General features: G+C 41.3%; 1 protein-coding gene across 2 annotated transcripts in view; it reads left to right on the forward strand.

Annotated features, from left to right (window-relative positions):
• Positions 1–21,869, forward strand: part of LOC126475023 (period circadian protein-like) — a 267,326-nt gene that overhangs the window by 58,263 nt on the left and 187,194 nt on the right. For both annotated transcript variants that reach the window (XM_050102563.1, XM_050102564.1), the window contains one exon: positions 2,404–2,566. In XM_050102563.1, coding sequence (XP_049958520.1) covers positions 2,404–2,566 — 163 coding nt within the window. The remainder of the gene's footprint in view (positions 1–2,403; positions 2,567–21,869) is intronic.

Below are 21,869 nucleotides of genomic sequence, written 5' to 3' on the forward strand. Positions count from 1 at the left end.
CTAGGCGCTTCAGTCCGGAACCGCGCGACCGCTACGGTCGCAGGTTCGTATCCTGCCTCGGGCATGGATGTGGGTGATGTCCTTAGGTTAGTTAGGTTTAAGTAGTTCTAAGTTGTAGGGGACTGATGACCTTAGAAGTTAAGTGCCATAGTGCTCAGAGCCATTTGAACCATTTGGTCCTCCTCCGTAATTCATTGAGGAGCGCAGATGACAAACTCGTAGGAACTGCGTTCCATGCCCGGTACAGCCAGTACTGCCTGGAACGGGAGCACTCAGCGTCGTGGTGCCAACTGAGCTGCTACTTTAAACCTTTCCGTCTCAAAAACATTAAAAAATTTAATTTTAAAATTTAATATTTACCTTTATCATCATAATTGGTAAAAAGTAAACAATCAATTGCTTTAAACTTGAAGTTTCACTTGGAACCACCTGCACATATAGTTTTCAACCACTCATCGATTCATGAGTGATATTTGAAAGCAATGCTGCATAGTGCCTAAAACAAATTACAGTCCTAAATAACAAGCGAAAATGTGGCTAGAATTTAGTAAATTTCTATCAAAAGTACATACTCCTCCAGTGGTTTCATTTCGAAACCATATTAACAACTGTAGTACAAAACCTAATGTAGGTTACACGAACTGTAGATATGCTTACGTTAGATATGCTTGCTGCCACTGTCAATGATCTCCACAATATGATCACTAAAAAGAGAAAAAGAACACATGTCTCACAGTCTCCTACATTCACGCAGCCCAATCTGTGCGCCTACCGTTGGGTTGATGACAGCGAGTGACTGCTGCAATGCACTACATTTGTAGAGGGACGTCAGTGTACCACTAGATGTGTCTGTCTTGCAACAGAATCGATGGTTTCATGCGGAAGGCCTGGTATTAAAAAAAATTAAAAAAAACAATAAGATGGTGGTTTCGGGTAGAAATCACTGGTACTCAAAGGGTTAAAGAGAAGTAGCGACTCCAAGGGAGGGACCTAACTAATGCAAGTGGTACGTGGGACAAAATTTTTACTTGTGGAACCCTCCCCCAACCTCCCTGTTTAAATGGTTCCAATGGCTCTCAGTGCTATGGGACTTAACATGTGAGGTCATCAGTCCCCTAGACTTAGAACTACTTAAACTTAACTAACCCAAGGACGTCGCACAAATCCATTCCCGAGGCAGGATTCGAACCTACGACCGTAGCAACAGCGCGGTTCTGGACTGAAGCGCCTAGAACCGCTCGGCCACAGAGGTCGGCCAGACGCTCCTGTCTGCTGGACATTCCCCCGTATCGCAGTTAGAGAACGACAGATTTGCACGGCTACTTCAAATTCGGAGAAGTGAAAGAGTTCTCTTTGCACTGATAGTCTAATGGGACTGCAACTTGACAGCAGCATCTTGCGGTCTAAGATTTATGTATGAAGTCGTTCACCGTTCACACCCTCGCCGGGTGTAAATTTAGCCAAAACTTTCGCATTTTGTCTTCAGGTCCATTTGTCAGAACTATATCGTAGCCCTCTTTTGTCGGTCGATAAAGAAGCGGAACTTTCTGTGTGTGTCATGCAGTAATGAGAAGTTGTCGTTCATGTCAGCAATTATTATCCCCCTTTCCCTGTCTCCCCTTCCTCTTTCGGTGTCTGCGCCTCTACGCAAACGGCGCCTACGGTAGGGTACGACCCCCCCCCCCCCCCTCCGTGATGACACCCACGTTAGGGAGATAGGGAGACCGCAGCAAGACCTGGAAAGCTGACAACGGCATGGAGAGGTGTGGGCCGGCTCATCTTCCTACATACCGCATCCAAATAGCACCATAATTTTTTTTTTCGTCAGAGGGAGTTCACGCACATAGCATAAGTACCAGTTCTGTGGGGTCGACGCTGATGCAGTTCCACTGTCTACTTCTTTGTGGCAAAAATAACCCTTAGCAGTTTTGAATTGAAAATAATAAAACTGTTTACGATTATGTGTGCATGACTAGGCTCATCACGACTTTCCAAAGTAGTGAAATAACTTTAGTTATTTTTTTCAATTTCTTCTCTATTCCTTTTCAAGAGCAACTGGAATAGCTACTGTTTCCTGCAGCCTGCTGAGGAACAGTTTTAATGAGATTTTTGCTTCCTCTTTTACCTCTTCCAACAGAAATTTAATGATACTGCTGGTAATCACATATGGCTGACTGTGAACAGATTTCCTTGCACCTGTAGTGCGTGAAAATGGCAGTGCCATGCCGTGTTTTATGTGACTGCAATGAGAACGGTCCAAGTGTACAGGCCGGCAGGGTGACAGTTAACTGAGGCGGCCGCCCCCTTCGGGACAACGGGACGGACTCGCCCAGCGCCCTGCGCCCTGCACCGGTGTCACGCTTCTCTGCGCAAGCTGTAGCTGGCTGCTGTGGCGCGTTGCAGGGCCTGAAGCCGAGGACCCGATTCGGCGACGAGGAGGGCCGCGGCGGCAGCGCCGGCAGCCGGCGGCCGTCCTTCATGCCGGGCGCGCGCAGCCTGGCGTCGGCCACGCGCATCATCAACCAGCACCTGTTCGGCCTGCACTCGCTCGCGTCTCGCGCCTCAGGTAAGCGGCCGCGCCCATCTGCCCCAGCACTGTTTCCACACTGCCTTGTCGAGAACAGGCGTCACGAGAAACGTGGCTGCTGCACCTTAGACCTTATCGATTCACCCTATTCCATTTTAGTATTCTTATAGAATTTGTAGTTAAGTTCCCGGACATCGATCTTGTAAGGCAGTACGACCCAGTTCTCAAAAAAATCCAAAAACACAACTTTGAGGCTCAAAAGTTTTCGGAAGGCTGTTGAGCACAAAATATTTCCATTTGTCTACAAATCTCGCTAGTAGATGTCCCCATAGTGTATGTCTTATAAAGACAAAATCCCCGTTTCGGTTCTCACCACTAGTGAACTTCTTTTTACGCCTACGATCAAATGGTAATTTTAATTAACATATATTGAGTTATACTGTTTAATAAAAATAACATTCTTTTACTTTTAATTACTAATTACGTAAGGTAAATTTTGACATGGGCATACGAAGCGCCTCATTGTTAACTGAAAAAAATTATATCCAGTAATAACGCTATTCAGTCTCTAAAAATAAAAAACATATTTTGTTTTCTATTTGATGTTCGTGATTTTTGCTCCAAATTTAAATTTATTTCAATATTTGCTTTTTCATGTGGTCAGTAATTAAATATAAAAAGTTATTTATATCAAAAAATTATTATTCAGTATTTATTAAGTAACGTTTTCTTTGATAACAAATATACAACTTAAATAAAAGTAAAAAATGATCCTACTACCGAAATTCGAACTATGAATGTTGTGATTACGTTACTTAGATTCCATGCACACAACCGACTTTGTTAAAAATAGTCAATATGTTTTATCTTACCAGCTCTCCAATATTTCTCATCTGATCAAGTTTTTTTTAGAACTGTGTCTTACTGCATTAGGAAATGGATGTCTGAGCACTGATCTCTAAACCCTGCAACTACGCAGAAAATTAAAGTGGGTAGAGAACTCCATAACGTGCCCTTTCCAGATATATAAAGTTTTCTACATTTAATATTCAATAAACATACTGAATAGATTAATAAGTTGTCGAATCATACATATAATGGTATTAAAGAACATCAATAAATTATATGGCAAAAACTTACGTGGTGTATGTTGCTGAACGTTGCAATCACTGTGCCTGTGTACTTTACGCAGTGTCTGAGACATAACGTTTTTGATGCTTCAGCATTTTTCGGAGCAACGCTTATTGTTTTCCTAACTCATGTCAAACTGGCTCATGTTTTATGAATATTGAACAGTATAACCTAAAACTTAAAGTCATACTTACTAAAGCAAGTCTTTATGATTCTTAAACTTTTCGGCCTCTATAAGGCCTGTGCAACATGAGAAATTTTGTAAAGAGTGCAGTGAAAATATTTGATGAACGCATTAGTCCAGAACATACAGACAGAAGGTTTCCGCCAAGATATACAGGATGAATCAGCTAAAACTTGCACCGGAAATATTGCGGAAATAGAAGCTGCTGTAGACGTGTGGTTTTCACAGAATGGATTGGTGGTCAGGGGCTCGTACAGTTAGCCAACATACAGATTATAATAGCACTTCGAAACCGTATTTCTTGTGCAAACATACACCTTTTAAATGGAACAATTCCTATTGACAGTAACAAAGTAAAATTAGGATAAATAAGAATGTCAGTGGTGTTCATTGCACGAGTCTAGTGCGATTCGTTTAGGAGATATCGTCATTTTTAGTTCCATTCATCCAGCATAGTTTCTAGGTACGATGTTGTTATGTTTGCTTACAGTGTGGTTGTGTGTTCCTTGAGTGCAGTGCTCTTGGTAGTCAGTTAATATGTGACAGTCCAAGAAGTAGGCCGTGAGTGGACCATGGGATTTACCTGTGCAGAAAAAGCCGGTATGTTTATGGCGTACGGAGAGAGTGGGAAGAATGCAGTTTGCTCTTGTACGATGCTATGCGGAAAGATATGCCAACAGGCGTCATCCATCTCTGCAATTATTTATCAGCCTCTTCAACCAGTTACGTGAAAGTTGTAGTGTAACACCTAGAGAACACAACAGAATGAAACATGCCGCAGCAGAAGAGGGGGAAGTTAATGTTCTTGCTGCTGTTTCAGTTGATCTGCAATTTACTTCCCATGCAATCTCACGGGAGAGTGAAGTGCGTCAGGCAAGTGTCCCACGTGTTCTCCATCCACATAGGTTCCATCCCTATCACATCTCTTTCCATCACCAGAGCTGCATGTAGAAGATTATGAGAATCGAGCTAATTTCTGTATGGGCATTAAGACAGGATGCTACGGATGTATCGTGTATATTGTTTAGTTATGAAGCCACATTTACCAATCATGGTCAGGTAAACCGCTGAAACATCCACATTTGGTCTCTTGACAATCCCCACTGGCTTGGTCTGGTGGAAAATCAGCGTCCATAGATCTGTTCCCCTGGAAGACGACGGATTCGCGCCCTTCCATCGCCATGGTGTTGGGATTCATCAGATTATGCAGTGCTCTGCCACAGTGACAACGTCCAGTGCCGATGATCACCTGACTATTCCAGTCGTAGTTGCTAATGGCGTGATGTTAGCATTGTACATGCATGAGTCGTCGTCTGTGGAGGCCCATCCTTAGGAGTGGTCGGCGCACTGTGAGTTCAGTCACACTTGTACTCTGCCCAGCGTTAAAGTCTGATGACAGTTTCACCACAGTTCGCCGCCTGTCCTGTTTTACCATTGTGCCTTGACTATGACGTCCGACATCTGTGATGAGGGGTGGCCACCCATCCCCACGATGTCTCGACGTGGTTTTACCTTGGTTTCATCATGTGCTGAATACTCTCGCCACAGCACTCCTCGAACGCCTGACAAGGGGTGTAGTTTCCGAACAGCTCGTGCCGAGCTTCCGGGCCATCACAATCTGTCCTCAGTCGAACTCAGGTAAACCGAGCGTCTTCCTCATTCTTCACACAGACAGCACGCTCACTGTTACTACATTCACTGCACGTGTGTCTGACTAGCAGTCATCCCTCGCCAGGTGACGCTGTTAACGCATGGACGGACTTATATCGATAGTAGGTCGGTGGTCACAATGTTCTGGCTGGTGAGTGTGTAGGCCAATATGTAGGTCAATAGCATGACTTAAAAGTGATGGGAAAACAAGTTCCCCTCCACCCTCGCCACCACTCACATTAACGTAGGCCAATATGATGACTTATATCAATTCCCTCCTCCATAACCCCTTTTATTACTATTCCAATCGCATGAGTTTCGTACACTGTAGTGAAAGGATCTTTAGCAGTGTTATTCTGCTTGAAAAATGGAGGTAAATATTACCGTAAATTATGAGGTAAAGCGCTTTGACATTGGAGAGTATGACTGGGGTATCACTGAACCACCCTAATTTAATGAGGTCGTTATATATTCTGCAAAATGGAGGGAAATATTAACATAATTTATGACATAAGACACTTTGACATTACAGAGTGCGACTGCGGAATAGCTGAATTTCTGTAAATTAATGATAAAGTAATAAGATTTTCTGTAAGCACTACAACGTTTCATCTCCCACGAATATTTACGGTTTTGGATACCTTTAGACTAATTTTCTCCCACTTTTCAAGATCGGTGACCAAAGATGCACGTAAATACCATACTTAACAATTACCACATGGTGATATTTAAATGAATTTTGCCAATATCCCCAATAAACAAATTCTGCAAAGCCTTACTTAACAAAAAATACACACCTTGTACAATCACTCCTCACCACGACCACATCCCTGCATTATTGTTTACAGTTCGTTATAATTTTGACAATTCTCTCTCACTATTCCAAAGATACACCCCTAAATATGAAACTGGACAGTTACCATAAGCAAAATTTAAACAATCTACGCCTATATTCACATTAAATAGTTAGCACTGAGATTTATTTTAACAAATACACTGACTTCCTAGTAGTCCGTGTCTAAAAGTTAGCGAAGCACAATAAATACGCTAGAGCTATCATCAGTCAAAAAATACCCAAAAACTGAGAATATCAGTGGCATGCGGTCACACGTTGGAACACTTCCACGAAATGTCAAAGCATCATAAATTTATAGTAATTCAGCAGCGCATCAGTAAGGCACTGTAATCTCAAAATGCCATACATTGTATATTATGTTAATATTGACCGCCACTTTGCAGAAAAGGCTTTCACCTCATTAAATCATAGTAATGTAACAGTACCCAAATCACACACTGTGATGCTGAAGTAATTTACCTCATAAATTATGGTGTGTTTAATATAATATATATGCCATAGTTAAAGTATCATAAGCAGCAGAGTTCACGTACTTAAAAAATGAAGTACGATGTAATGAATCAATGTGGGTGGATGGGGGGGGGGAGCTATTTTTCCCCATTTTAGGTCGTCCTATTGGCCTGGATCACTGGGGTAGGGGGGACTGGTGTCTGAGTGTCACCTTGATTTGGGGACTCATTATCAAACAGTGCATGGATGACCTAGAATTACAAACCAAAACTATGATAGTGGATGGGTGTCCTTGGAGAAATGGAGGGGGGAAGGGAGAGCATATCACATGTGACAAGTGTGAGATTACATCCTGATCTTGAATATACCTCACGTAATTATCCAAGAGTTGCGTGCAGGATAGAAAGTTGCACTGTGACCTTGAGTCTGGCACCCATATGCCCATTGATCCACTTCTCATGTATGATCGCATGAAAGCTTTTAAGAGGCATATTATGAACTTTTGGAAATCCGAAACAGGCGACAGCTAAAAGTGACTGGTCACTGTGTGCCCGTTACAAGCCCGCTGTGACAAAGTGAACTGTAGTCCGGGCGGTACTGGGAACTGAATTGGTTACTAGACCTACAAAGATACAGCCACGTTCCAGTTTAAACGACAGCCCTGTGATACCTCGCAGTGCAAGCACGGAAAGTGATCGCGGAAAATTAATTGGTTGGCAGCCACAAACTGTTTGTTGTTAGCCACAGTAAATTTATTGACGATGAAGAAGGGTAGACTAGCGTGGAGACTTCGGACTGAAGACAACAACAATAATCGCAGAGTACACTTCACACAAAGAAAGGAGGACACTCCCAGGCGCAGGAGGGAAAGTGCAAGAGAGGGAAAGAGATATATAAGTGCAGCGGACGAGCAGAAGGATTGCAGGCGGCACGAGCACGTGCAACAAAACATAAATGGGTTTATTTTACAAGCATAGCCATGTGAAACGTACACTTTGGTTGTTCCCAGTTACACTTTAAAAAGCAAGCAGTCCACTGTTTGATGTAAGACACTGCCTGTGTTTCCACACACAAAACACATAGAAAATGTTCCACCTTATGTTTCTTCGTTTACAGTAGACGTGTGTTTCATTTCTACTGGCAATGTCAGTTCATTCAGTGTCATCATCGCTTGCAGAATCAGTATGACTATTACTATTCCAGTCTGAATCACTTCCCACACTTATGACCATTTCCAGCGCTTGGTCCAGTAAACCTTCACTTGAAATGCACTGCTCTACAATTTTCCTCTCCCCGGAGGTTCGAGTCCTTCCTCGGACATGGGCGTGTGTGTTGGTCTTATCATAAGTTAAAGTAGTGCGTAAGTCTAGGGACCGATGACTTCAGCAGTTTGGTCCCTTAGGAAGTGACACACACTTTAACATCCTTGCTGGCCAGTGTGGCCGAGCGGTTCTAGGCGCTTCAATCTGGAACCGCGTGACCGCTACGGTCGCAGGTTCGAATCCTGCCTCGGGCATGGATGTGTGTGATGTCCTTAGGTTAGTTAGGTTTCAGTAGTTCTAAGTTCTAGGGGACTGATGACCTCAGATGTTAAGTCCCATAGTGCCCAGAACCATTTGAACCATTTTGAACCTTACATCCTCACATCCGTTTGTAGAACGATGCGTGATAAGTGTGAATATACCTCACGTCTACATACGCAACTAAATGACAATCTCGTCTGTATCTCGGATGCTTCTTACGTAAACATTTCATTTTGCCCCGATACTACTTTGTTCCTGCAGAACTTTTCTGTTATTCGTCGTCTTCTTCCACATAAATCATAGAGGGCGAAGAATTTTGAGAAGTATGTATATACTTCTTTCAAAATCTGTTGAACTCTCTCACTTTTTACGAATTCCTTCTAAATGTGTCTACTATTATCTGTAATGCAGAAATTATTCACCACGCAGAGAAGACTTGTTTATTAAAATTGTCTAAACAGGCCTTCAAAGATTTTCTGGGTTTTTCCTCATTAGGTGTTGAAATTTTCGACTATTCACGTGTCTGTGCTCTTTCCAGTTCTCTGTTGATTCACCGAACGAAAGAAAGCAGTTCACTATTTGCTTCGGCACGATTTTCAGTGTAGATTTCAGTGTAAATGGAGCACCTAGCACAGCTTCTTTCTTCATAAACTGGTAGATGTCCACAACCACTTAGCGTGTTTTACTATGAAGAGCTTTGCCCTCTAACTTGCCCTGTACTGCTGGCATCTTCAGCTTCGAGTTTTTTCTCACAGAGTCTTAACTAGTGGAGCGCTCCGCCTGTCTCCATGGCAACACGTCCGAAATATGTGGTCGACTGTGCGGAGTGCACTCCGCATCGCGTTTCGGTGTTCACGTATGTTCGCATGAACCGTAAAAGAAGAAAAGTCGACGTAGTAAATATCCCACTGACGATACAAATAAATTTGTTACAATTTTCATGATCACGCTGTGAGACGATGCGGCCATTTGGATGCACTTTTGATAACTTTTCTGATGTGCTGACCACACTTATTTTTCAAGAACTTTACGAGTTTCGGCTTTGCGTGATTTTCAAAGGCAGTGTTATTTCAGTCATATATAATTCTTCATTAGATACATTGTATCATGTCAACATTTTCGAACACTAGACGTGTGCAAACTGCAAAGTCGAGACGCGTAAGGTTGTTGAAAAATAAAATTGTGGTCAACACATCAGAAAAGTTATCAAAAGTGAATAAATTTGGCATTAGGAAGCATTTTCTGCAATGTTATGAACAGTTCAAAGGCATACTAACTTCGCTAAAACGTCACAGTTTTTCTCGCACTGAACTGGTGTTCGTTGTCAGCAAGGAAACTAGTAACTCTCATTTTAAAAGATCCTATAATACGAGAGTCGTCATGTGCGCTGAAGTGGCCATTTTAAACTACATTAAACTTGTTAGTAAAATATGTAAATTTCACAGATTCATAAAAAGAGTTATAAATAAATTTTAACATTTCACCTTAAAAATTTATATTTTAAACCAAATAATATAAATAACTGTTTTAATCAACAATATTCACTCCTTAAGCTTCAGAATTGTAGCTGCCACTGCTTACACTGTGAAAACATGTAGTCACAGCCATAGTGTGCAGGGAGTACAGCTGGACACTAGTGACGCTCACTGTTTAATTGTTGTGCTGTGACAGCATTGGCGTGTAGCATGGGACACTTCAATAAACTGGAGTGTACGCTATTATGTCCCCACCCCCTCCACCGCCCCTCCCTCTTTCTCGGGAGTAAACGCCACGGTGCTGTCAGCCTGACCAGGTATTCAGTTCGCTTTTAGGGTAATAAGTTCATTAATATCTCGCTGACAAGCAGCCAACCTCACTCCAAGTACATTAGTGCAAAATGGAGGATGAATACCGTCAAGCAGTAGTACCCCACGAGTGAGCTTTTATTCAGGCATTGTAAGTATTGTCCCCTATGCTCCTCGGAGTATGGGACTTCATCATCATCATCATCGGATTACTATTAATGAGTTTTGTATAGCCTTCTATCGCTACAGTAGATTAGATTAGATTAGATTAGATTAGATTAATACTAGTTCCATGGATCATGAATACGATATTTCGTAATGAGTGGAACGACTCAAATTTTCCAATACATGACATAATTAAGTTAATTTAACAACATACTTAAATTAATATAACAACTTTTTTTTATTTTTTTGTGATTTTTTAATTTTTTTTAATTTATATCTAAAAATTCCTCTATGGAGTAGAAGGAGTTGTCATTCACAAATTCTTTTAATTTCTTCTTAAATACTTGTTGGTTATCTGCCATACTTTTGATACTATTTGGTAAGTGACCAAAGACTTTAGTGGCAGTATAATTCACTCCTTTCTGTGACAAAGTTAGATTTAATCTGTGAATAGTGAAGATCATCCTTTCTCCTAGTATTGTAGTTATGCACACTGCTATTACTTTTGAATTGGGTTTGGTTGTTAATAACAAATTTCATAAGAGAGTATATATACTGAGAAGCTACTGTGAATATCCCTAGATCCTTAAATAAATGTCTGCAGGATGATCTTGTGTGGACTCCAGATAATATTCTGATTACACGCTTTTGTGCAATAAATACTTTACTCCTCAGTGATGAATTACCCCAAAATATGATGTCATATGAAAGCAATGAGTGAAAATAGGCGTAGTAAGCTAATTTACTAAGATGTTTATCACCAAAATTTGCAATGATCTTTATTGCATAAGTAGCTGAACTCAAACGTTTCAGCAGATCATCAGTCTGTTTCTTCCAATTTAATCTCTCATCAATGGACACACCTAAAAATTTGGAATGTTCTACCTTAGCTATATGCTTCTGATTAAGGTCTATATTTATTAATGGCGTCATACCATTCTCTGTACGGAACTGTATGTACTGTGTCTTATCAAAATTCAGTGAGAGTCCATTTACAAGGAACCACTTAGTAATTTTCAGAAAGACAGTATTGACAATATCATCAGTTAATTCTTGTTTGTCAGGTGTGATTACTATACTTGTATCATCAGTAAAGAGAACTAACTTTGCCTCTTCATGAATACAGAATGGCAAGTCATTAATATATATTAAGAACAACAAAGGACCCAAGACTGACCCTTGTGGAACCCCATTCTTGATAGTTCCCCAGTTTGAGGAATGTGCTGATCTTTGCATATTATGAGAACTGCTTATTTCAACTTTCTGCACTCGTCCAGTTAGGTACGAATTGAGCCATTTGTGCACTGTCCCATTCATGCCACAATATTTGAGCTTGTCTAGCAGAATTTCATGATTTACACAATCAAAAGCCTTTGAGAGATCACAAAAAATCCCAATGGGTGGTGTTCGGTTATTCAGATCATTCAAAATTTGATTGGTGAAAGCATATATGGCATTTTCCGTTGAAAAACCTTTCTGGAAACCAAACTGACATTTTGTTAGTATTTCATTTTTACAGATATGTGAAGCTACTCCTGAATACATTACTTTCTCAAAAATTTTGGATAAAGGTGTTAAAAGGGAGATTGGACGGTAATTGTTGACATCAGATCTATCCCCCTTTTTAAGCACAGGTATAACAATAGCATATTTCAGTCTATGAGGGAAAATGCCCTGTTCCAGAGAGCTATTACACAGGTGGTTGAGAATCTTACTTATCTATTGAGAACAAGCTTTTAGTATTTTGCTGGAAATGCCATCAATTCCATGTGAGTTTTTGCTTTTAAGCAAGTTTATTATATTCCTGATTTCAGAGGGATAAGTGGGTGAGATTTCAATTGTATCAAATTGCATAGGTATGGTCTCTTCCATTAACAGCCTAGCATCTTCTAATGAACACCTGGATCCTACTATATCGACAACATTTAGAAAATGATTATTAAAAATATTTTCAACTTCTGACTTTTTGTTCGTAAAGTTTTCATTCAATTTGATGGTAATACTGTCTTCCTGTGCTCTTGGTTGACCTGTTTCTCTTTTAATAATATTCCAAATTGTTTTAAATTTATTATCAGAGTTGCTGATTTCAGACATGATGCACATACTTCTGGATTTTTTAATAACTTTTCTTAATATAACACAGTAGTTTTTATAATGTTTGATAGTTTCTGGGTCACTACTCTTTCTTGCTGTCAGATACATTTCCCTTTTCCGGTTAAAAGATATTTTTATACCCTTAGTAAGCCATGGTTTGTTACAAGGTTTCTTACGAGTATATTTAACTATTTTCTTGGGGAAGCAGTTTTCAAATGCATTTACAAAAATGTCATGAAATAAATTATATTCCAAATTGGCATCAGGTTCACGGTACACCTCATTCCAGTCTAACTGCTGTAGGCTTTCCCTGAAATGTCCAATTGTTAAATCGTTGACTGAACGTACTACTTTGGAGGACTGTTTAGTATTGCTGAATGGAGCTATGTCATATATTGTAACTAGTTGTGCACCATGATCAGAAAGACCATTCTCAACAGGCTGAGCATTTATCTGGTTAAACTTATCTTGGTCTATAAAGAAGTTATCTATCAGTGAGCTGCTATCCTTTACCACCCTAGTAGGAAAATCAATAACGGGTGTCAAATTGAAAGAACCCAGTAATACTTCAAGGTCATTTTTCCTATTACCCTCTTTCAGAGAATCTACATTGAAGTCCTCACAAATAATAATTTGCTTCCCCCTGTCTGACAGATAGCACAACAAGGAGTCCAAATTTTTCATAAATAGATGAAAATTTCCTGATGGGGACCTATATACAGTTACAATTATAAATGTGCCTTTATTTAATTTAAGCTCACAGGCACATGCTTCTATATGTTTCTCTACACAAAACTTTTTTGTTTCTATACTTTTTGCACAATGATAACTTTTGACATATATGGCAACTCCTCCTTTCTCCATATTTTCTCTCATTACATGTGCAGAGAGCTTATATCCACTTACATTTACCTTATCCATATCAGTAACAATGTGATGCTCAGACAGGCATAGTATATCTATTTCATCCTCAGCTTCTAAATCTTCTAAACAAAACAGAAGCTCATCTATTTTATTCTTTAAACTCCCAATATTTTGATTAAATATACTTACATTATTTTTAATTATACTTTTATGAGAACCTTTCCTTATTCTAACATTTGCAGTACTCTCCTGTCTGAGTTTCTCATTGTGCTTAGCCTCCCATTTCTGCAGTTATCTCATCTTGAGAAACAGCATCACATACTACGCTAGTGTCCAAACTTAAAGCGCAGCCGCGTAAGGGAAAGAATGGTCTGTGACAATCGCAAATGTCTTTCACCGTTTCCTTCAAAATCTAGAATTGTGGATTGTGTATCGGAAAAGATATTCCAGCTCTTAATAGAGAAGTCAGTGAAGAATAACAAATACCAGGTCATTATACAGACAATTTCTCAAACCTTCTGTTACGAGCTGTGAAATTTACAACAAATGTCTCAAACAGGAAATGGGATCCTGTTTTACTAGGTAGAATTCTTAGGAGAGTTCATGGAACTCAGGCACAGACAATATATCCAAAAGGGTTGACTGTACTTCGGCAAATGTTTTCGAGAATTGGAAATACTCGTCGTAAATCAGTAGAAAGTCGACACAGATCAATCACTGCACGACAGGACCGCTCTTGCCTTTACGGCACGACGAGATTCAACGATGTCTCCCAGACGATTCCTTGCAGAGCACATAACTGCCTTAGAAGCTGCAGTTTCCTCACAAACTCTCTGAAAGTACAGAGCAGTTAGTCTGTATGCAAGATGGGCGGCTGTGTAAGTGTCTCTCACAGCAGCACAGAGTCGGTCTCGTCAACGGTGGAGCCAACAACATCGAGACTGGACCATGAGTGACTGAAGGAACGTACGCCCTATAAATGACTCTCCCTTTGGTTTGCTACAAAATTCTCGTCTGGTGGGGTAGTTTTATCGGGTTCAATTGCAGACCGTAATGGATGCCACAAATGATTCATCCTCCGGGGAAGAGAAAAGTGACTGGAACATCAACACTGAGATTGTATGTTCTGTTCACTTTAGTAGGCCTGGTGAAACAGTAAATGTCATTGTGCCTGATGAAATACGTTATGGATTACAGTTCAGGACTTCAAGCCACAGGGCTAATGTTGTGAGAACAAGAGCCACTTAATGATTTCATACAATGTGTAATCCTATGACATATTTGTAGACCTTAAGGTCTTCCACGAACTTATTTGGGCTTATTTGGGATTTTATCGTGGAGCAGCTTTTGTGAGACATCGCTCACATTACTTGCGTAATATACAAACATCAAAAAAAGTTTTGCATCACCTCGGTTCGGAGAGTTCCGGAACCTGTACAGAAAATTGGAATACAGATCAACATAAACGTCATTTCCGCCCTTGTTATTGCTCATGAAAACCACACATTGTATGTTATACCACCATACAAAGAGATCTTCAGAGGTGGTGGTCCACATTGCTGTACACACCGGTACCTCTAATACCCAGTAGCACGTTCTCTTGCATTGATGCATGCCTGTATTCGTCGTGGAATACTATCCTCAATTTCATCAATGCATTGTTGGTCCAGATTGTCCCACTCCTCAACGGCGATTCGGCGTAGATTCCTTAGAGTGATTGGTGGGTCACGTCGTCCATAAACAGCCCTTTTCACTCTATCCCAGGCATGTCCGAAAAAGTTCATGTCTGGAGAACATGCTGGCCACTCTAGCCGAGCGTTGTCGTTATCGTGAAGGAAGTCATTCACAAGACGTGCACGAATTGTCGTCCATGAAAACGAATGCTTCGCCAGTATGCTGCCGATATGGTAGCACTATCGATCGGAGGATGGCATTCACGTATCGTACAGCCGTTAAGGTACCTTCCATGACCAGCAGCTGCGTACGTCGACCCACATAATGTGACCCCATAATAGCCGGGGACCTCCACCTTGCTGAACCCGCTGCACAGTGTGTCTAAGGCGTTCTGCCTGACTGGGTTGTCTCCAAACAGGTCTCCGACGATTCTCTGATTGAAGGCATATGCGACGCTCATCGGTGAAGAGAGCGTGATGCCAATCATGAGCGGTCCATTTGGCATGTTGTTGGGCCCCTCTGTAACGCACTGCACAGTGCGGTGGTTCCAAAGATGGACCTCGCCATGGACGTCGGGTGTGAAGTTGCCCATCATGCAGTCTATTGTCCACAGTTTGAGTCGTAACACGACGTCCTGTGGCTGCACGAAAAGCATTATTCAACATGGTGGCGTTGCTGTGAGGGTTCCTCCGAACCATAATTCGTAGGTAGCGGTCATCCACTGCAGTAGTAGTCCTTGGGCGGCCTGAACGAGGCATGTCAACAACAGTTACTGTTCCTCTGTATCTCCTCCATGTCCGAACAACATCGCTTTGGTTCACTCCAAGAAGCCTGGACACTTCCCTCGTTGAGAGCCCTTCCTTGCACAAAGTAACAATGCGGACGCGATCGAACCGCGGTATTGACCGTCTACGCATGGTTGAAGTACAGACAACACAAGCCGTGTACCTCCGTCATGATGTAATGACTGGAACTGATCGGCTGTCGGACCCCCTCCGTCTAATAGGCGCTGCTCATGCATGGTTGTTAACATTTTTGGACGGATTTTAGTGACATCTCTGAACAGTCAAAGAGACTGTGTCTGTGATACAATATCCACAGTCAACGTCTATCTTCAGGAGGTCTGGCAAACGGAGGGATGTAAAACTTCTTTTGATGTTTGTATAAGAATGGTAAAAGAAAGGAACGAAGAACTAGAGACCGATATCCTTAGCATTCGTTAGCTGCAGAATACTTGATTGTATTCTGTGCGAATATAACAAATTTCCTTGACGAAAGCTTCTGTGCGCGAATCATCGCTCGTGCGAGACTTAGCTTGCTCTTTTCTCACATGATATCCTGCAAACTAGGGATGAAGGGTAACACGCGGCTCCCATTTTCCTTGGGTTCCGAAAAGCATTTGACCCGGTGGCCCACCAAAAACTGTTAATTAGGGTCCGGCATACGGTATTGGTTCTCAGGTATGTGACTGTCTCGAAGAGTTCTTTAGTAGCAGAACCCAGTACGTTGTCCTTAACGGCGAGTGTTTATCAGAGACAAGGGTATCGTCAGGAACGCCCCAGGGAAGTGTGGTAGGACCGCAGTTGTTTTCTATATACGTAAATGATCTGGCGGGCAGTGTGATCAGCAATCTGATGCTGTGGTGCATAGAAAGGTGTCGTCATTGAGTGACAGTAGGAAGTTACAAGATAACTCGGACAAAAATTCTGTTTGGTGTGATGAATGGTAGCTAGCTCTAATCGTAGAAAAAATGTACGTTAACACGGATGAATAAGAAAAACGAAGCCGTTGTGTTCGAATACAGCAATAGTAGCGTGCTGCTTGACACAGTCACTTAGATTAAGCATCCAGACGTAACGTTGAAAAGCGATATGAAATAGAACTAGCATGTAAGGTTTGTACTAGAAAAGGCGAATGGTCGACTTCTGTTTATTGGGAGAATTTTACAAAAGTGTGGTTCGTCTGTAAAGGAGACCGCATATAGTACACTAGTGCGACCCATTCTTGAGTGCTGGTCGAGCGTTTGGGATTCATACCAGGTCGGACTAAAGGAATAAATCGAAGCACTTCAGAGGCGGGCTGCTACATTTGTTACTGGGGGTTCGGTCAACACCCGAGTATTATTGGAGATGCTTCGGGAACCCAAATAGGATTCCCAGAGGAACAGCGACGAACACTATTTTCGACGAACACTTTTGAGAAAATTTAGAGAAGCAGCATCTGAAACTGACTGCAGAACAATTTTCTGGTGCTATATTTCGAGTAAGAACCACTTAGATAAGACAATACAAATTAGGGCTCGTACACGCGCATTTACAGGTACACAATCGTTTCTCCCTCACTATTTGCCAGGGAAATAGGAAAGGAAAGATCGTAATGGTACAGGGTACCCTCCGCCTTGCACCGTACGGTGACTTGCGAGGTATATATGTAGATGTGGATGTGTATGTAGTATCTCGGCAGCTCGAGTTGCTTTATCCACCAGTAAGCTGAATCTCCTCCAAAAGGGTTAATTGGTTGTTAAAATTAAAATAACTCCATACGGCAGTTGTATCCAACTGCAGTGCGGAAACTTTTAACTATGTTGTGAAAGAGAGCAGTCGGTTACTAAAAATTAAATGTAAAGACTTTTAGGGGCCTCTCTAAGCGTAAGTTATTGTAATCACGTAGCTTTTTCTTTCTGTTTCAATGCCGTTACGACGAACAATAGCAGTAGGTCAAAAGGCATTGACCTCGCGCGTTTAATTACAGCACAGATTAATATTAAGAAGGTGAATTTGTGAAATTAAGGAATTTCTGGGAATACTATACGATTGGAGCGTTGGCATGTTATACGATAGCGCCCTTATTAATTCATTCGTTTCGAACGATGCTGTCTTTGGAAGATGGGTCAATAATATAGGACAGTGACTTCTCGGAGCGCGTGGCACGCACTTCTTGACCGTTATAATCGATATATGGATTACTTTAGCCGTTACTGTTACTCAAGCTTTGTTCAGACATTCTTGCCTTTCTGTGCCGTCTTGCAACACGCACAACTTCGAAAATTACGACATAAAAAATTTGTTATACTCTTAACTGAAAGTGTAGAAAGAACAAGTGGGATTTTGTTGACGAAGTACTGTGATTGCTAGAAGTACTGTGTCTCATTTATACGTTTGCTACAAGTCAGTTGTCACATGTAATAATAACACTAGTCAGCGTTTTAAACCTTTTTGTCAGATGAATTGTTGAAAGTAGGTGTTCTTGAATCAATTTTTTATTCTGATTCTAGTGATCAGCTTCCGTTTTTGTATGTCACGTCACGTTTTTACACAAAATAAGAAGTAATATTTTGAACATTTCAACTATTGAGCCACAGGTACGCCATTTCACACAGTGTGAGTTTTTAATCAAAACACATTAACAAAATAAAATAAATTTAGAAAATACCTTACCGAACTCCGCTGTTTTATTTCATGACTATCTTGTATAAAAACAAGAAGTCAACAATGTTCTATTAATTTTTAAACTTTCACTTCTCTGAGTTCCTTGTAGGTCCTTGCGTATGATGACTGTCCCTCTTCAACATCCAACAGCAGTCGGCTATCGCAGTTGCATTCCAGTTTCCCTGGCACCACACCTCTCCATCTCCTTAAAATCTTGCTGAAAACGTTCGTCTTGCTCTTCACTATGGTATCCCAGATTTTCCGGAAAGTATTCGATATGTGAATCTAGAAACTGGACTTTCACACTCATGTTACAACCCATCTCCTTGAAGTTTTGCAATATTTTTTCAACAGAGGCCTTGTAATTAAAATCTTTGTTATTCCCCATAAAGTCAGTAACTTATCTTTATTCTCTGACGTATTGCATTACGAAAGTCTTAATCCTGAATCGCTTTCTTTGTTTGAGGACCAACTACACTTCCTGGTTTCAGTTTCTCTTGTGTGATGAAGGGAAATTTCTTTGGAAAGATACTTGAAGCAGGGTCCAGCCTTTGGTAAAGCTTTTACAATTTGGTCCCTCGAGCCCAATTTTATGTCTAGTGGTGAAAGCATGATTTTCGTTTCGTTCTACAATGAGCTCGTGCTGGATATTTTTAGTTCCAGTTATTTTGAGCAGGAGCGGGTGTAGGAGCTTCCGCGGGTGTACGAAGAAAAACTGACCGAAGTTTTATCGCAATGAGATGAACAGTTTAGGAAAGCATAGAGGACAGGCATACAAAGAAACATTAATTTTTATGTAGATTTACTACGCGTCCTATTTATTAGATCTTATATTTATTACAACTGTCTTATGGCCATGTAATTGCTGTCCGACACCATATTCTTCTGATTCAGTCTGTGTTTTCGGCTCCTTTTGCATGTATAGGTTCCAATATTTCTACTGTTCCCTCTCTACGTTATTGAATTTGCTTTCTCTTTATGTTATGGAATGTCATTTGTACTAGGTAACGCTCGCGATCAGTATCAGCTAGTGGATAGCTCTTAACTCGTGTATCTTCCGAAAAACAAAGTAGAGTAAATCTGATAAATGGTTCAAATGGCTCTGAGCACTATGGGACTTACCATCTGTGGTCATCAATCCCCTAGAACTTAGAACTACCTAAACCTAACTAACCTAAGGACATCACACACATCCATGCCCGAGGCAGGATTCGAACCTGCGACCGTAGCAGTCGCGCGGCTCCGGACTGAGCGCCTAGAACCGCATGGCCACCGCGGCCGGCAGTAAATCTGATATCTTCTTTTATCCATTGGGATCTTCCATACATACTTCCTTCTCACAGGGCTGACACATGTACACCCGCAAATAATATGCTGTAACCAAAGACTATACGTCATTTCGTGAGGACTGCTTTCAAATTAAGTCTGGTGAAATCAAAATTTCAATAGCCTAAACGGTTCCATATACATTGCAGGTTACTGCTAAGGTGCCTCACCCTGCAAATTAAGATTCACAGATAGATAAAGTGAGCCTTTATTCATTTCCCACCAGTCTACATTTGTTCCGTACATTTTACCAGATACGAGACACAGAGTGACTGGAAAATGTCCAAACTGCGTCTTCGCTACCATTTCGGCGGCCAACTCCACTGCATTCAGTGTTGACATTCGTTGTAAGCATTACGTTTCCTGTGCGTTTATTTTCGCAGTGCTCAGTCGTTTGTTTCCGCGCTTACTCTAGCGCTGTTCAGTCTGCTTATTTGCAAACCTTAAACCACTTGTCTTAAGGTCCTAACAGAAAACACAGTTCGAACACATTTCTGACCTGCAAGTGCTTTTTCCAGTCAATTGAGCGCGCAAGGACGTAAACGCTCTCGACGTGTCAGGCATCAAACACCAATGACAAGATAATTCACTGAAGATAAATAAACATATCAGGTGAAATCTAGACGTTGTAATTGATTTTTGCTCTTTCGCTCGATGGCCCACACGTTCGCCAAATCGTTGTTAAGATGCCGTTAGTGCAGTTCAAAACTGAATCACCTCTCTGTTCGCTGGGACACCAAAATATAATTTTCAAAATACCCGCGTCCCTCGATAGTAGAAGAGAAGAGTAGATTTTAACGTACGGCCGGCAGCGAGGTCAATAGACACGGAGCACAAGCTCGTAACTGGGAAGGGTTGGAAAGAAAATCGGACGTGTCCTTTCAAAGGAACCGAGCAGCACTTGCCTCCAGCGATTTAGGGAAATCACGGAAAACCTATATCTGGATGGCCTAACGAGGATTTGAACAGTCGTCCTCCCGAATGCGGGTCCAGTGTGTCAACCACTGCGACACTTCGCTCTGTAGCGTCATTCGAAAAAAGGTTGCTTTCTTCAAATGTTCTGAAGATCTGAGAATATAAAACAGAAACACTACAAGCGAATTTTCGAAATACGTTGTTCAAATGGCTCTGAGCACTATGGGACTTAACTGCTCAGGTCATCAGTCCCCTAGAACTTAGAACTACTTAAACCTAACTAACCTAAGGACATCACACACATCAATGCCCGAGGCGGTCGCGCGGTTCCAAACTGTAGCGCCTAGAACCGTTCGGCCACTGCGGCCGGCCGAAATCCGTTGTTCCACGTTTAGTGAAACAATATATATATATCGTGACCGGGCCAAATATCTCAAGCAATAAGCGTCAAATGAAAAAAATACAAAGGACGAAACTCGTCTAGCTTGAAGGGGGAAACTAGATGGCGCTATGGTTGTCCCGCTAGATGGCGCTGCCATAGGTCAACTGCGTTTTTTTAAACAGGAACCCCCATTTTTTATTAGATATTCGTGTAGTACGTAAAGTAATATGAATGTTTTAGTTGGACCATATTTTTCGCTTTGTGATAGATGGCGCATATTTCGTGATATATATATATATATATATATATATATATATATATATATATATATGTGTGTGTGTGTGTGTGTGTGTGTGTGTGTGTGTGTGTGTGTGTGTGTATGGTTAGTCTGAAAATCTTGTAAGGGGATTTCTGGCTAGGTTGTCCTGAAAAATAATTCAGAAAAAAATTCGATACGTTGCTCCGTTTGCAAGTTAATTAGCATCGAACCTAGCACCTCAGATCGTTGCGCGGACAAATTCAAGCGCCAGACATGTTCTTCATTAGGTTTCTTAAAACCGAACAAGACTGCCATTCAAAAATTCGACACGGGCGGTAATAAGGAACGAACCCAAGCGCTGTCATCTACGATATGAGCTGACACTTGCTGTACGTTGCTAGCTGCTTGAATTTGCTCGCTCAACGGCCCAATAGGCTAAGTTCAATGCTAATTAACTCGGAAGCGGCGCAACGTATGGAATTCCTTTCTGACCTGTTATTTATCAGTACAACCCACCCTGCAACACTCTTGCAAGCTGTTCCTGACCACCGTGTGTATATACTATGTGATCAAAAGTATGCGGACACCTGGCTGAAAATGACTTACAAGTTCGTGGTAACCTCCGTCGGTAATGCTGTAATTCAATATGATGTTGGC

The sequence above is a fragment of the Schistocerca serialis genome, chromosome 4 (genome assembly GCF_023864345.2).
Source record: "Schistocerca serialis cubense isolate TAMUIC-IGC-003099 chromosome 4, iqSchSeri2.2, whole genome shotgun sequence".
NCBI classification, from domain to species: Eukaryota; Metazoa; Arthropoda; class Insecta; order Orthoptera; family Acrididae; genus Schistocerca; species Schistocerca serialis.